Genomic DNA, 14,127 nt, shown 5'->3' with positions numbered 1-14,127 from the left:
CTCCCCCCTCCCCATGCTCCGAATCCTCCTTCTTGTCCTGGCTTGCAGGCCTGAGTCTGCACTCCCCGCTTCCTTGCCCCATTCCTCCCCCACCAGCCCAAACCTCCCTCCCCAACTGCCCTGGACTGGCCTTTGGTCTCTCCTCTCCCCGTGCCTGTCCCTTTGTCACCCACTGTTCCCTGAGCACCTCCCCAGGCCTAACTGGCACCAGCTTCTTCCTGCCCCCCCCAACCACGCACCCTACCTGTCTTCTTCCCAGGGTGCCCACCTCTCTCCATGCCTCACCCCCCACCTCCATGGTTCTCACCCGCATTGGCCTCTGGTCTAGTTCTTTGATTTTTTTTTCTCTGTTCTCTTTTCTTGCAGGGTGGAGGTTCAGTGAGTGGGAGCCCCTTGTTGTCAACATCCGGTGCTAGCACCCCTGGCCGCGGTGGGCGGAGACAGCTCCCCCAGACCCCGCTGACACCCCGGCCCAGCGTCACCTACAAGACGGCCAACTCTTCGCCTGTGCACTTTGCTGGGGCACAGACCAGCCTCCCCACCTTTTCCCCAGGCCGGCTTAGCCGTGGCCTTTCCGAACACAACGCTCTGCTCCAGAGAGACCCCCTCAGCCAGCCTCTGGCCGCCGGCTCTAGGATCGGCTCCGACCCTTACTTGGGGCAGCGTCTGGACAGTGAGGACACTGCCCGCACCCAGCCTGAGGACACGCTTACCTTCGAGGAGGCTGTGGCCACCAACTCGGGCCGCTCCTCCCGGACTTCCTACGTGTCCTCTCTGACCTCCCAGCCCCACCCCCTCCGCCGCGTGCCCAACGGCTACCACTGCACTCTGGGACTCAGCTCGGGCGGCCGGGTGCGGCACAGCTACCACCACCCCGACCAGGACCACTGGTGCTAGGTGCACCGCCCCCCCACGCACTGGCTCGGCGGCGCGTCCAGTCGATGAGTTTTATCATCCACGCTGGGCTCCCGGGGACACTCAGGGGCACCAAGGCGGGGGCAGCAGCCCCTGGGAGGAGGGGCCCCGCCTTTGGGGCCAGCTTGGGGGGAGGCCCCACTGCTCCCCCCCACCGCCCCCACCCCTGCCTCCTCTTTCACGCTGGACCAATTCCTAAAGCCCTTCCGGAGAGGGACGTGTCTCTCTCTATCCCCTGTATGCTGCCTGCCTGGGTCTCATACCACAGACCCCACATGGGAAGTGGCTGCATGTGCTGAGTAGGACCCTGCCAGTCTGAATCCTGTGTGATGGATCCCAGCATCTGGGGTGTGTGCCTGGAGCCATTTTTAGGAGGTCTGGATCTTGTGGAGACCATCCTTTATCCAAGTGTGTGGTACAGAGGAGCCTGGCATGTTTAAACACCTGGCCAGACAAGACGGAGATGACGGTCAACAGCAGCAGCCTCGGGAGCCCGGCCTGTGGCACCATGCGTTCTTGTCAACGCCCACAAACACAGACACGCCCGGCGTGGCTCTTTGTACCTGAAACAGCAAACGGACCCTAGAAGTACACTCACACACCCTCTGTCCTCTCCCAGATGCTGTCAACCCTGACAGGGACCAAATCTGGAAAAAATTCTTGCTGTTGGTTTTGGTTTTTAATTGCGACACCCTTCCCTCTTTTGTCAATTCCGTATACTTGATCTAGAAAAAAGAGAAAAATAGACAAATGGGGAAGGAAATAGTAATATAACTTTAAAAAACCCAACCTGTAGGAAGCTCTCAGCTCTTCGGCGTGTGTGTGTGTGTGTGTGTGTGTGTGTGTGTGTGTGTGTGTGGCTTGTGCGAGGAGATGCTCTTGCGTCCAGCCTGGGTGGTCCCCCAGCTCCCCTGGCCCCTGCTGCTCTCGACCAAGTGCCTGACTTCTGAGCCCTCTCGTGCCAGGCTCCTGGGGGTGGTGACGTGAAGCCTTTGTGAAGTGTGGGTGAATCCTTGGAACTGTTTCCAGTTCCAAATATCAACCAAGTAGAAAGCTGGTGTCAGTAGGGAACACTCATATAACATCCAGGGAGACGGTTGTAGTTGGAAGCGAAGTGACCATTTCCCCATTTTCCTCTGACTAGTGGAAGGGTTTCCTGGGAAGCCACAGAGCGGTGTAGAGCGTGTCCTTGTATGGGGTGTTTTCAGTCTGTTCCACATCTGAATCTCAGGGATGGGATGCCTGCCAAAGGGGGCATGATATCTGTTGTCGTGAAAGTTTCTTTTCAGATACGGCCAGAGAGAGGGAGAGGTGGTGGGAAGAGGGAGAGGTGGGGGCAGTGGAGATGGAGCCATTGGGGCAGGAGGGAGGAGGGCCTGTGTCTGAGCAGATGCGGTGACTTGGGATGCCCTGACTGAAATGAGGCCAAAGCTCGGAGGAAGCGATGGGGCAAGGAGAAGCTTGGCTACAGCGGCTCAGGGGGGAGCATCTGAAGCCCAGCACTGTTTGTGGCATAAGACATGGGAAAGCAGGAAGCGAAAGAGAAATCCAACCTCATGGCCACTCTCAAAAGGGAAACACCATAGTTAGGAGGCTGTGCATAAAATGCTGGGAGACCCTTTGTTTCATGAACAAAAGGGATATTTAGATGATTAGATTTTGGTGCATCCTCCATGTTTGGAAATGTCAGATGATCTCTTTGCTGGATCATTTGAGTGTTCCCATTGGCTGTTACCCCATGACTCAAAGAAACTTGGCCTGTGATGTGCGTGTGCGTTTCTCTGTGTGGAGGTGTGGCCCAGTGAGTGGATGTCGTTAACCCATAGGGCTATGCAACAAAAGACACACATTCAATAGAAATAAATCACATAAGACCGCCACCTGTTCTAGGGTTTCAGCATGATTGTGACCAAACCATTTTGTAGAATTTCCTTACTGGAAGGCACAACACTCTGAAACTTTAAGATTACAGAGTATTTTACTGCAATAGGAAATAATAACTGGAATGGTATCTCAGACTGTGCATGAGATTGCTGTGCTCCTGTTGCAAAGCAGAAGGATGTGTATTTTGATACTGATGTTTCATCTCTGGCCCATGTTATTTTGAATGTATCCATTCTGTCGCAGAACCACAGCTGCTTCCCAGGCCATGTTGGGTGGAGAATCACTGTTCTAGCCCCACAGAGCCTCACCAGTGTGTCTGGATTCTTCCAGACCCTGGAATTGGTGAAAACTACAGGGAGTGGGGGAGGAGATACTGTGTCTTGTTTTCCTGACTTTGGGTTTTGTTTCTGTATCGTCTCTTCTCAGCTATCATATGTTTCCACTGAAATCTCATAGTGAGTTGCCAAATTTGAAATGCATTAACCAGTTGTCTGCATCTGGACCAGTCAAGCAGTGGCTGTAGTTTGAATAAGTTATGTGTGCATGTAAAATATATACGTATATACATATATACAAGTATGTGCATGAAAATGTAGATCTTCGTACTTTTTGATACAATGTACTCATTTGTTAATTTTTAATTATATTTGATATAAATCAAAGGTTTGTTGCAAAACTTTATATTTAAGAACAGTGTTAAAAAAAAAAACCCAAAAGAAGTCCCAACCATGCAACACAACTGGGACCTGCTTTAAAACAATCCTGTGATTGACGAGTTTGCTGCCTGAGTAATATTGATCACCCAGACTTTGGATTCTGCTATTGTTTCTACAATGACATTTTGTATGAATCAAAGTCCTTGGATTAAAATAAAACTTAGCAAAAAATCAAAACAAACCCCACCATGCTGCTGGGTGATGTATGCAAGGGGTGTGGGATTCAGCAATCTGTGCGTCCTCGAGAGGCAGGGCCACCTCTGTGGGCATGTGGGCAGGAGTGCACAGCTGAGGAGCTCTCTGGAGAAAACTGGTTTGTGCGGATCAGCCTGAGAATCTGGGTGGATTTGGGGTGAGGGTCATGGGTTGGGGTCAGGGCCAGGCTCGAGATCGGGGTCAGGGTCTGGATCGGGGCATAATTGGCTTTCTTCCCCCTCTGCCATATCCCTGGGCCTCCAGGATAGACAGGACTCACCCAGGGTCACACGTGAGTCAGAGGGGAGCTGGAGCACTGGTTTTCTGCCCCTCACTCCTGGGCTCTAACAGAAGAAAAGTGAAATGTCCACCTGGCCACTCACTGTTTGAGATCCAACTCAACCCCACTCAAGAGTTGTGGAGGGCCTCAGAGGTTATACAGCGTTCTTCCGCCCTCCTACCTGGGAAGGGTCCCACTGGCCCCACTCTGCCTGGGGATCCCCAAGTTCCATCACAGACCTGACCCACAAGAGCACTCAGTAAACACGTATGGATTTATATAGGACTGACTGCAGTGGCCTACCCGCCTCCATGTGCAGCCTTCTTGTGGGGTGGTGGGGCCCTCCTGGCACTGGCTAGATCCTTCGTCCCATCTGAGTGATCAGCAGTAGGCAGTCAGTAGACAGGACAACTCTTGGCCTCTGACCATCCAGGGAGGTATCTGTGGTCCTCCAGCTCAGGCCAGGCAGGGTCTTGACAATCCCCATGGCCAGTTACTAAGCCTGCCAGGTCTTACAAACCCACTCTTAACTTGTCTCTTGCAAGTATTAATTTATTTCTACCATTAAACATATTAATTTATTTTACTTCAGCAAGTGTGTCCAGTCCCTTGCCATCCAAAGTGCCAGCTGACACATCAGGGTCTACAATCCCTGAGACTCCCCGTGCACGTGTCCTCACTGGGCAGGGCAGGGCTGGGGGAGAGGAAGACAGTGAGTGGGGTCAGGTCTCAGTGGAGCTCCAGAACAGCGCTGTTCCTGTTCCTTCTCTGTCCCAGGAGACGAAAACCCCAGAGCAGTGAGAGGAGAACCAGCAGCAGGAAGAGGTCCTGGATGGCTAATTGGTCTGCTTGTTTTTTCTTTATTTTAGGGTCCATTTTGTTAATGTGCATTTTTATTAGGAAATCACTCATTTCGTCTAGGCTTCCAGTCTGATGCAATAGGTTTCTCTTATTTGACCTTTAATTTCTACTCTTCTTTTAAAAAAGATTTTGTTTATTTATTTGACAGAGAGAGAGACAAAGTACAAGCAGGGGGAGTGGCAGAGGGAGAGGGAGAAGCAGGCTCCTGATGAGCAGAGAGCCCGACGTGGGGCTCGATCCCAGGACCCTGGGATCATGACCTGAGCTGAGTGCAGATGCTTAACTGACTGAGCCACCCAGGTACCCCTAATTTCTCTTCTTTTTCTAGTTTTCTACAAAATTGTCATAATTAATGGACAAATGTTGATAGGTTATTTTTAGCTAAAGTCCGTATTTTATTCAGGTTCCCTCTGTTCCACCTTTTCTTGCTCCAGGATCCCGTGCAGGGTGCTACGTGACATGTGCTCATGTCTCTCTAGACTTGTCTTGGCTGTGACAGTTTCTCAGACTTGCTTTGTTTCAATCACCCTGGCAGTGTTGAGGAGGACTGGTCAGGCATTTTGTAGAAAGTCCCACATGGAGATTTACTTGTTTTGCTCACGATTAGACTGGGGTTATGGGTTTTGAGGAAGCAGATCAGGGAGGTAAAGTGGGCTGTCGTTACTTTATAACAAGGGAACACTTGTCACTGTCCATGTTAACATTGGTCACCTGGCTGAGGCAGTGTTGGTCAGGCTTCCCCCCACCCCCATGAAGTTACTCTTTCCCATGTGTAGGAAGACATTGCCCTGAGCTCACACTTTAGAGAGGGGAGTTAGCTCCATTTCCTTGATGAATGGTTGAGTATCTACATCTATTATTTGGAATTCTTACAGGAGAGGTCCGTTCAATCCCATTTATACAAAACTATGTAATTTGTTAATAAAAATCCAACCAAGTAATTTAAAAGATCCCAATCCTATTAGCTTCACTGAACAATTCATGAAACGGGTGGCATCCCATTTAGAAAAAAAGAAAGGGGCTCCTTTGAGCTGCAGGGAAGGGAAGGATTTTAAAGGCAGAGAGGGGATTGAAAAACAGAAATTACTAGAAAAGGATGCACTATTTTAGACAATGTTCCCCTTCTAAGGAGAACAAAAGGGGCCATTCAGTTCATTTTCCAGGTTCACTGGTTAAAGTTTATGTGGAAGTGAAGGTGTGTGGAGCTGCAGTTAGGTTAGGCAGTAATTCTTGGTTTGCTGGCTTGGGTCTCTTGACATAGCTGACTCTATTTTGGGTCTGTTGCTCATTTATTTTACCAGTGTGGACACCAGGGTAGGTTATGCTCTGGCACGAAAGTGTTTGGTCGCTGGCTCATTCCTGCTTTGGTGATTGAGAGCACTTTCCATTGGCTCCTGTTTTCCATTGACATCATTCCGTCTCCGTGGCTCTTTTCTTGGCACTTCCTTACTTTCTGATACGTCAAGATTATCCTGGCTCCTATACTTACTGTCTCAGCTCCAGTGCCAGCAATTTCTTCATGGAGCCCTGGTTAGTAGAGAATGGTGTTAAAGTCTTACACGTGGGAGCTAAATGTGCTCCGCAGACAATGCAAGGCAATACATGCATGTATTTCCATCTATGTTCACACACCTAATTATAAAGATTTCTACGTGGAACTGTCTGTGTCCATAGGAAGCTAAAGACGAGTTTATACTGATGTCTCCAACCTGGTCCATCACCATGTGGAGACTGTGATCTTCTCCCTTTGCTGATCTGTACCTTCCCACTCCAACAGTGACAAACCTGGCTCTCCCCACCTGCCATTTATTTAATTCATTGCTCCGTTCCAGATTACAGATGTGGTGTTTTCAGAACTGTTAGCTACCACTCTGATGGGAAAGAACTTTATCAAATAGAGTCCACTGTGTACGTACGGTACATTTTTCTTTAATCTACAGATTCCATTCATTTCCAAAGTTACTTTTGTCATACAACCTACAGTGAGGGTTTTTTTCCCATATGTTTCTAATACATTTAGATTATGTGTCATGTTCTGTATTCCACTGAAGGGGAGGAAAAAATTTTCCTTGGTCCAAGGTTCTTACCGCGGGACTAAGAATGAAATTGACATGAGACAGATTAATAGGAGATTAAAAAAAACACAAAGTGTAATGACATGCACATGGAGACCCAATAATGAAACTGAGTTCTAAAGAAATGAACAAGGAAGTCAGGTTTTATACTTTTTGGACAAAGAGAAAATAAACCTGTGATGAAATCACAGGACAAAAAAGCTTGACCTTGGGAGCTTCAATTAGTACGGAGTTCTAAACAGAATTTGGGCTTGGGTCTTAAATTAGTAAAAAGTAACACAGGTTTTTATACAGCCTTCTGGGCTTCAAATTTTCCAACTCTGGTGATGTCAAAATCTCTTTACCTCCTGGTACAGGGACATCTTCACATGGAGGATAGATTTCCTGCTTCCTGGGGGACAGAGGAAGGTCTAAGTGTCCTCATTGCATAGGCTGTCTCTTAAGTAACTTTTATTTAAAATGATCTATCTGCCAAAGTGGCAGATTTGGGGCAGCCTGCCCTTGGACCTTACACCATCCTGTGACATTCCCACATCCTAAATAACTTAATTTCAGTAGATTATGATTTACTCTTTGGGATGTAAAAATGTTTGTGTTTTTAAAAGATTTTATTTTTAAGTAATCTCCACACCCAACATGGGGCTCGAACTCACAACCCCAAGATCAAGAGTTGCAAGCTCCACCGGCTGAGCATAGAGGCAGGTATAAATCATTAAACTATCATGGAATTCACCCCCTGATCCTTTTATCACCTCTAGCTTTGCCTTTCCCAGTATCTCCTACAAACGGGGTCACTCGGTGTGTAACCGTTTTAGACTAGATTCTTTCACTTAGAGAAATACGTGTAAAGTTCATCCATGTCATTGTGTGAGGGTGATGGTTCATTTCTTTTTATTGCTGAATAGATTAACAGGAGAAAAACAAGTCAAAGTTTAATATCATTCAAATGTCCTGTATTCATGGGAGATACCCAGGAAAACGGAGTAACCCCTTGAAGTGACCCAGCCCTCACTCTAAATGCCATCTTCAGCTAAAGACCAAAAGATTTTAGGTGGTGGGAAGGCCAGTTAAGGGGTGTTATCAGGTGAGCACAGTAAGTGAGGGAATGGTTGTTACACAGATTTAAGTCTGTGCTTTTTCTTTCAGTAAGAGTTTCTAGAGATTTAGTCATTCTGTTCCTGATACAGAGGGAGACAGGCCTACCAATGGAGCTTTCCTTTATCAGCGTACATTTCACTTATCAAACAGCAACTTTTACCCAGTTGTCAGAGATTCTCCCATGTCTGCTGTTTCTTAAAATTAATCCACCCAAATGACCCTTGTGCCAAAGAGGCATATTTTGGGTGGCATATTTCCTTCACACGGATGCACTCAGTTTGCTTATGGATTCATTACTGGAAGGACATCCTGGCTTCGTTAAGTTTGTAACCACCATGAATAGAGCTGCCGTGCATAACTGCATGTTTTTGTTTGGAAATAGCTTTTCAAAGCAGTGGTCTAAATACCAGAAGTACAATTGTTGGACCTTAATGTGAGACTTATTTAGGTTTGGAGAAAATGGCCAAACTGTCTTCTGAAGGGACAGTTGCTGCCATTCCTCACCTTCCAGCAGTTGGTATTCTTGTTTCTGGAGTTCAGCATTTGGGATAGGTGTGCAGTGCTGTCTCACTGTCGTTTACACTTGTTCTTTCCTAATGATGACGTCGAGCATATTTTTGTATGCTTATTCTGTGTCTGCATATCTTCTTTGTCCAGGCATTTTCAGACCCTTACCCATTATCAGTTCAGATGTTTGTTTCCTTACTGTTCAGTTCTGATAGTTTTTTGTATATTTTGAATACAGATCTTTTACCAGATATATGTTTTGCAAATATTTTCTCCCAGTTTGTGGCTTGTCTTTTAGTTTTCTGAGCAAGGTCTTTTACAGAGCAGAAGTTTTATTTTATTATTTTTAATTATTTTTTTAGTGGTTACATTTTATTTATTTTTTTATAATAATTTTTTATTATGTTAGTCACCATACAGTACATCCCTAGCTTTTGATGTAATGTTCCATGATTCATTACTTGTGTATAATACCCAGTGCACCATGCAATACTGCCCTCCTTGATACCCATCATTGGCCTATTCCCACTCCCCTACCCCCCTCCTCTCTGAATTCCTCAGTTTGTTTCCCGGAGTCCATAGTATTTCATGGTTCATTCCCTTTTCTGTTCAGAACCCCCCCTTCATTATACCCTTTTTAAGTTCATGTTAACAATTCTCCTCTTTTGTGGATTGGCCTTTGGTGTCGTGTGTTTAAACTTATCGCCGAACCCAAGGTCATGTAGATTTTCTTTTATGTTTTCTTTTTGATATTTTGATAGTTTTACATTTTGAATTTATCTACAATGTTGAATGAATTTTGGTGTAAGTTGTAAAGCTTGTGCCTGCATTTCACTTACTTCCGTATGGTTTCTAATTAATTGTTTCTATTTCTGGAAAAGTCAGGGGATAATTGGACTCCATTTCGGTTTGAATTTCCAAAATGTAATGGATTCAGCTGGACCCCACAAGGGACAGGTGCCTCCACTGAGCTGAGCGCACCGCACCCTGCACTGCCCCCACTGACCGCAGGGGGCGCCCGAGTCCCGCTCCGCGACTCCCGCGGGGCATGCGCTTTCCGGCGCGCTGACGGGCGTTCCAAGTCCTCAGGACCGTCTGTGCTGACGCCCAGGCCCCGGGAGGATGTGGGGCCTCATTCACACTCAGGAGCTCGGCCTCCTCAGGACCCGCTGTGGATATTTCGGGAGGAGGTGGGGCCGCGTCCACGCGGACAGGGCCCGCAGTAGAGGACGTGTTTCCGCGTCCACACCGACAGGACCCGCAGTGGAGGACGTGGGTGCGCGTCCACACCGACGGACCCGGGTCTCCCCAGGACCCGCCGCCGGAGAAGGTGAGGAACAGCCGCCTGAGCGGGGGCTGCCGAGGGGTCCGTGCTCACAGGACCCTGCGGAGGAAGGGCGCGCTGTGTAGACGGTGGGGTTTCCGTGGTTTCTGTGCGGTGCCGTGGGGTCCCTGGCGGGGCTGTGCGCGGGGCTGTGGGGTCTCCCCTTCCTGGGCTCTGATCCGCTGGGCTGGTCCGCGGGTCCGTGTTTACGCGCACACGGATCCGGTTCCGGGGGCTCCGCAGGCAGTCTGCACAGTCAGGGAACCTCCGGCCGCCTGGTGGTCGTGCTCCCCCGGCCTCGGCCCCGCAGGGTCCTCCCCGCGTCCACACGCGGTCCGGGCTGTCGGTTCGGTGTCTGGAGGTTCGGTAGCGACGGTGCGCGCTCTGCAGACAGACGGCTGTGGGGAGAGCAGGTGTTCTCACGGCGTCGGTCTTTCCGTCTCCGCGTGTCTCCCTCGACATCTGTCGTCGGTGTCTCACGGGTGTCCGAGGGCAGGGCTGTCCGTCTCCCTCGACGTCTGTCGTCGGTGTCTCACGGGTGTCCGAAGACAGGGCTGTCCGTCTCCCTCCACATCTGTCGTCGGTGTCTCACGGGTGTCCGAGGGCAGGGCTGTCCATCGGGCAGGACAGAGCTTCCCAAAGAGGTCGATGGAAGAGTCAGAGGATCACAGAGGCCTTGGGAAGACTTGGAGGCCCTGGAGATGTTGGCTGAAGGGCTGTCATTTGGTCAGAAAAGTTGTGTCACAAACCCCCACCAACACTGGATGATTTACTCTTCGTTGGTTCTGGGAATCAGTGCGAACCTGCCATGAGAACTCACATTGCGTCAAGTCTGGGATATACCTACTTTTCATCACTTTTCAGGACTAGATTTTTCTAGAGGAAGTGCTAAGCATGGGTCTCTCCATTCTTTTCTTTGTGCAACTGGCCTCTGTTTTCAGGAGCAGATTCCTGGTGCTCATCACCCCTGCTCACCCTGAGGACTGGCCCCTGTCACCACCCACAGTGGACATGACGGTATGGGTTGGGGGGTGCTCACTGATGAAGCCCCAGTGCTCAGTACACAGCAGGGACCCCAGATCCTCTGCTGAATGAGGGAGGGCCTGAGGGAGGATGGAAGTGAGGGAAAGAGGGAGGGAGGGAGGATGGAAGGGGTGGAGGGGAAGGAAAGAGGCGGGGGAATGAATGACGGAGTGAATAAATGATGTAGGGAGGGAGGGAGTGAAACCACGGAAGTAGAGTCCCTACATCAGGAGGCATTATTTGGGGTGAGGTCCGAGGGCATCATAGCCTGGGCCCTGGATGGTGGCTCAGGGCACGTCCAACTGTCCTCCCAGTGCTGACCATCCTTCTCCTCGGACCTGCTGTCATCCTGGATCCTCTCCATCTCCTCCTCAGACAATTCTGAATGTTCCCAGGAGCAGGGTGGCAGGAGGGGAGTTTCAGGAGGGGCTTCCCCGATCCTGTGCCCCAGAGGAAGCTGTGACAGTAGCTACAGGGCATTCTATCATGAGGACTGGGACCGAGGATCCCATCCATCTCCTTGGGCATTAGTGTCGGTGTATAGCCTGCTCTCTCCACCACCGCTGTGATGAACACTCCTGAAAATACATCTGTGAAAAACCGAGTGAGAGTTTCCAGGGGTGAGTCCGAGGACAAGCATGCTAGGTGATGGGTGCACCTGCGGCCTGGGGTGGGTGCCGCTCACTGTTCTCCCAGACAGGGGTGCCCGTCACCCTTCTCTCCAGGGGACTTGCGGGGGACCTCCACATCCTCATGTTCTCCCCAGGGCTGCTGGTCCCCAGACCAGACGCTTGCCGGTCTGAGGGTGACCTGTGCTGCCTCCATAGGGTTTCTTTTGCCGGAGTCCTTCCCAGGAGCTCCCACATTTCTGACACATACTCCCCACATGCCTATCCTTCCCCATGGACTTGCATGTGTTTGGTCTCTGTCCGTGTGGAACCCAGTGACTTGGAGCACGGTTTGGACCAGAGGCAGGGGAACCTTTCTCTGGCCTTGGGTTGTGAGCAATGCTTTTGCCCTTTGTGGTGTCTTCCAGCTTTCTGCATTTCCCTGGTGCCTGTGTGGGTCACAGGTGGAACCAGCCGTGTCCTGTCTGGGGTCAGGCTGTGGTGTCCCAGCAGGAACAGGGGTCTAGGCCCCGAGATTGTGCCCGTATTTACTAAAGGGGCCTCTATGATTACATCTGATCTGTAATCCACCAGGGATTTCAATATCGAATAAGGGAAATCCTATGTCAAATAAACACAGAAATGAGTCCCTTTTTGAAAATAGGTGGGCAGACATGAAGGCACCTATTGTGTGATTCCACTTACAGAAACATCCAGAACAGATTAAGGAACACAGAGAGAAAGCTGCTGAGGGGTTGCGAGGGTCTGGGCTGGGGGAGAAAGGGGCAGGGAGGGCTCCCGGTTCAACGTGTCCTTTGGGGAAGGAATGTTCTGCCGCCGTGTTCTGTGCCGCGATGGCACAGCGTCGGGAATGTACTTCTTGCTCATGACGTGTTCAACTGAAAACGATTAATTTTATTTAAAATAAATAATAAACAGTATACAGAACATGGAAAGATAATATAACAGTTAAAATATACCAGAGAGAAAGAATATATGGGGAGGGGACGAAACATCGTGGGGGGGCGTCGGGTTCGGATGAAGGAACTAAGGGTGATTGAACAAGGAGCTGTCCCCGCAGGGCTGTGGGCTCTGGATGTGGCTCTGGGAGCCCTGCAGGAGCAGGAGTAGGGGCAGGGGTGGGGCTAGGGGCAGGGACAGGAGCAGGGACAGATGCAAGAGCAGGGACAAGGGCAGGAGCAAGGGGAGGGACAGGGTCAGCAGCACTGGCAGGTGCAGGATCCAGGGCAGGAGCTGGGTCAGGGGCAAGGACAGGAGCACAGGCAGGGGCAGGGGAAGCAGCAGGGGAAGGGCCAGGAGCAGGGGTGGGGGCAGAAGCAGTGGCGGGCGCAGGGGCAGGCTCTCCGTGGGCAGGTTCTCCAGCAGGCTCCTCCTGGACGGCTTCAGGCTCTCTGTGGCCAGGTGCCAGGTCACCCGCTGGCTCCTGGTGTCCTGCTGAAGTCGCTGCAGGCACCACCCCTCCCTCTGCAGCTGCCCATGAACTTGGAGCCGGCTCTAGTTCCTCAGACGGTGGACCAGCTGTGAGAGGAGAAAAGCTCACCCATGTGCCTGCCTCTCCCTGTGCCTTTGCAGAGACAGAGCGCAGCCCAGGGGCGCCCAGAGCAGCCACAGCCAGGAAGGAACCCTCCCCGGGACGTCTCCCGACTGCCGTCCACCCGCTGGGTGCTCTGAGCCCAGTCCTTGCTCCTGGCCCCACACCAGCCTCTGGGAGCTCCTCCCTGTGGGGCCAGCACTAACCCAACCCCACACACCACATGCACCCAGCCCCAGCCTTCTCACCCTTGGGCTCATGGACCACAGTCCAGTAATGGACCACCAGGGACAGTGGCCTGGGCGGGGTCAGAGGCCTTCCCTGGTGGTCCCCAACGCCTGCACCTGGAGAGCTTTCTGAACTGACTTCCTCCGAGAGGGAGATGGAGGGCGTGTCCAACAACCTCCTCTCAGTCTCATCCATGGTCTTCTGCAAAGACAGGGACCGGTAGCCGGCCCGGGGGCATCACAGCCCTGCCCAGCCGTCCCCACCGTCCTCCTGCCCAGTCCCTCTGCTGCTCCCAGATCAGACTCAGACCTGTGTGTGCACAGCCCTGCACCCGGGACAGTGACCCATCCCTGCAGGGCTCGGGATAAACCTTGGGCAGAAGGGCACAGCCCCCCACACCCAAACCCACCCAGCCAGCCTTGACCTTGAACATGACCTACCCACCGGGCATCTGACCCCTCATCAGCCTGCTCCTGCTCAGGGTGGCCCCACCTTGCGTGACCCCTCTTACACACACACACACACACACACACACACACACACAGGGAGGGGACCTGGGGCTGCACAGTTGGATCAGAACGTGTGGGGCTGGGCTGGATGGCTCTGGGTCTCCTGGTGTCACCTTTCGGTCCTTCCTGCCAAATGGCCAGAGGCATCGGGGAGCCCTGACGCCACATCCCCAGCGAGGGGAAGTGTTTGCAGGGCGCGCTTTCCTCAGCCTGCAGCCTCCGGACTTGGGGATGCAACACGCAAACATGTTCTTCGTTCGAGGATCTCCAACGAAATGAGCTGGGCAGGGGGCTGGCTCTGGAATGTGGGTGCCTGGTTACCTGGGTTCCAAATTCTGTTGGGCTCTGTTGT

General features: G+C 51.3%; 1 protein-coding gene across 1 annotated transcript in view; it reads left to right on the top strand.

Moving 5' to 3' along the window:
- The window catches only part of CACNA1B (calcium voltage-gated channel subunit alpha1 B), a 153,308-nt gene extending 149,618 nt beyond the window's left edge, over nucleotides 1-3,690 (top strand). Inside the window, exon 43 of the mRNA XM_087869664.1 lies at nucleotides 367-3,690. Within this exon, the coding sequence (XP_087725790.1) occupies nucleotides 367-897 (531 nt within the window). The 3' untranslated portion in view covers nucleotides 898-3,690. The remainder of the gene's footprint in view (nucleotides 1-366) is intronic.
- The last annotated feature ends 10,437 nt before the right edge of the window (nucleotides 3,691-14,127 follow it).

Source organism: Ursus americanus, chromosome 18, assembly GCF_024610735.1.
Source record: "Ursus americanus isolate L20-20 chromosome 18, mUrsAme1.1.p, whole genome shotgun sequence".
NCBI classification, from domain to species: domain Eukaryota; kingdom Metazoa; phylum Chordata; class Mammalia; order Carnivora; family Ursidae; genus Ursus; species Ursus americanus.
Note: the sequence above shows the minus strand (reverse complement) of the source record. Positions and strands in the feature narration are given on the sequence as shown.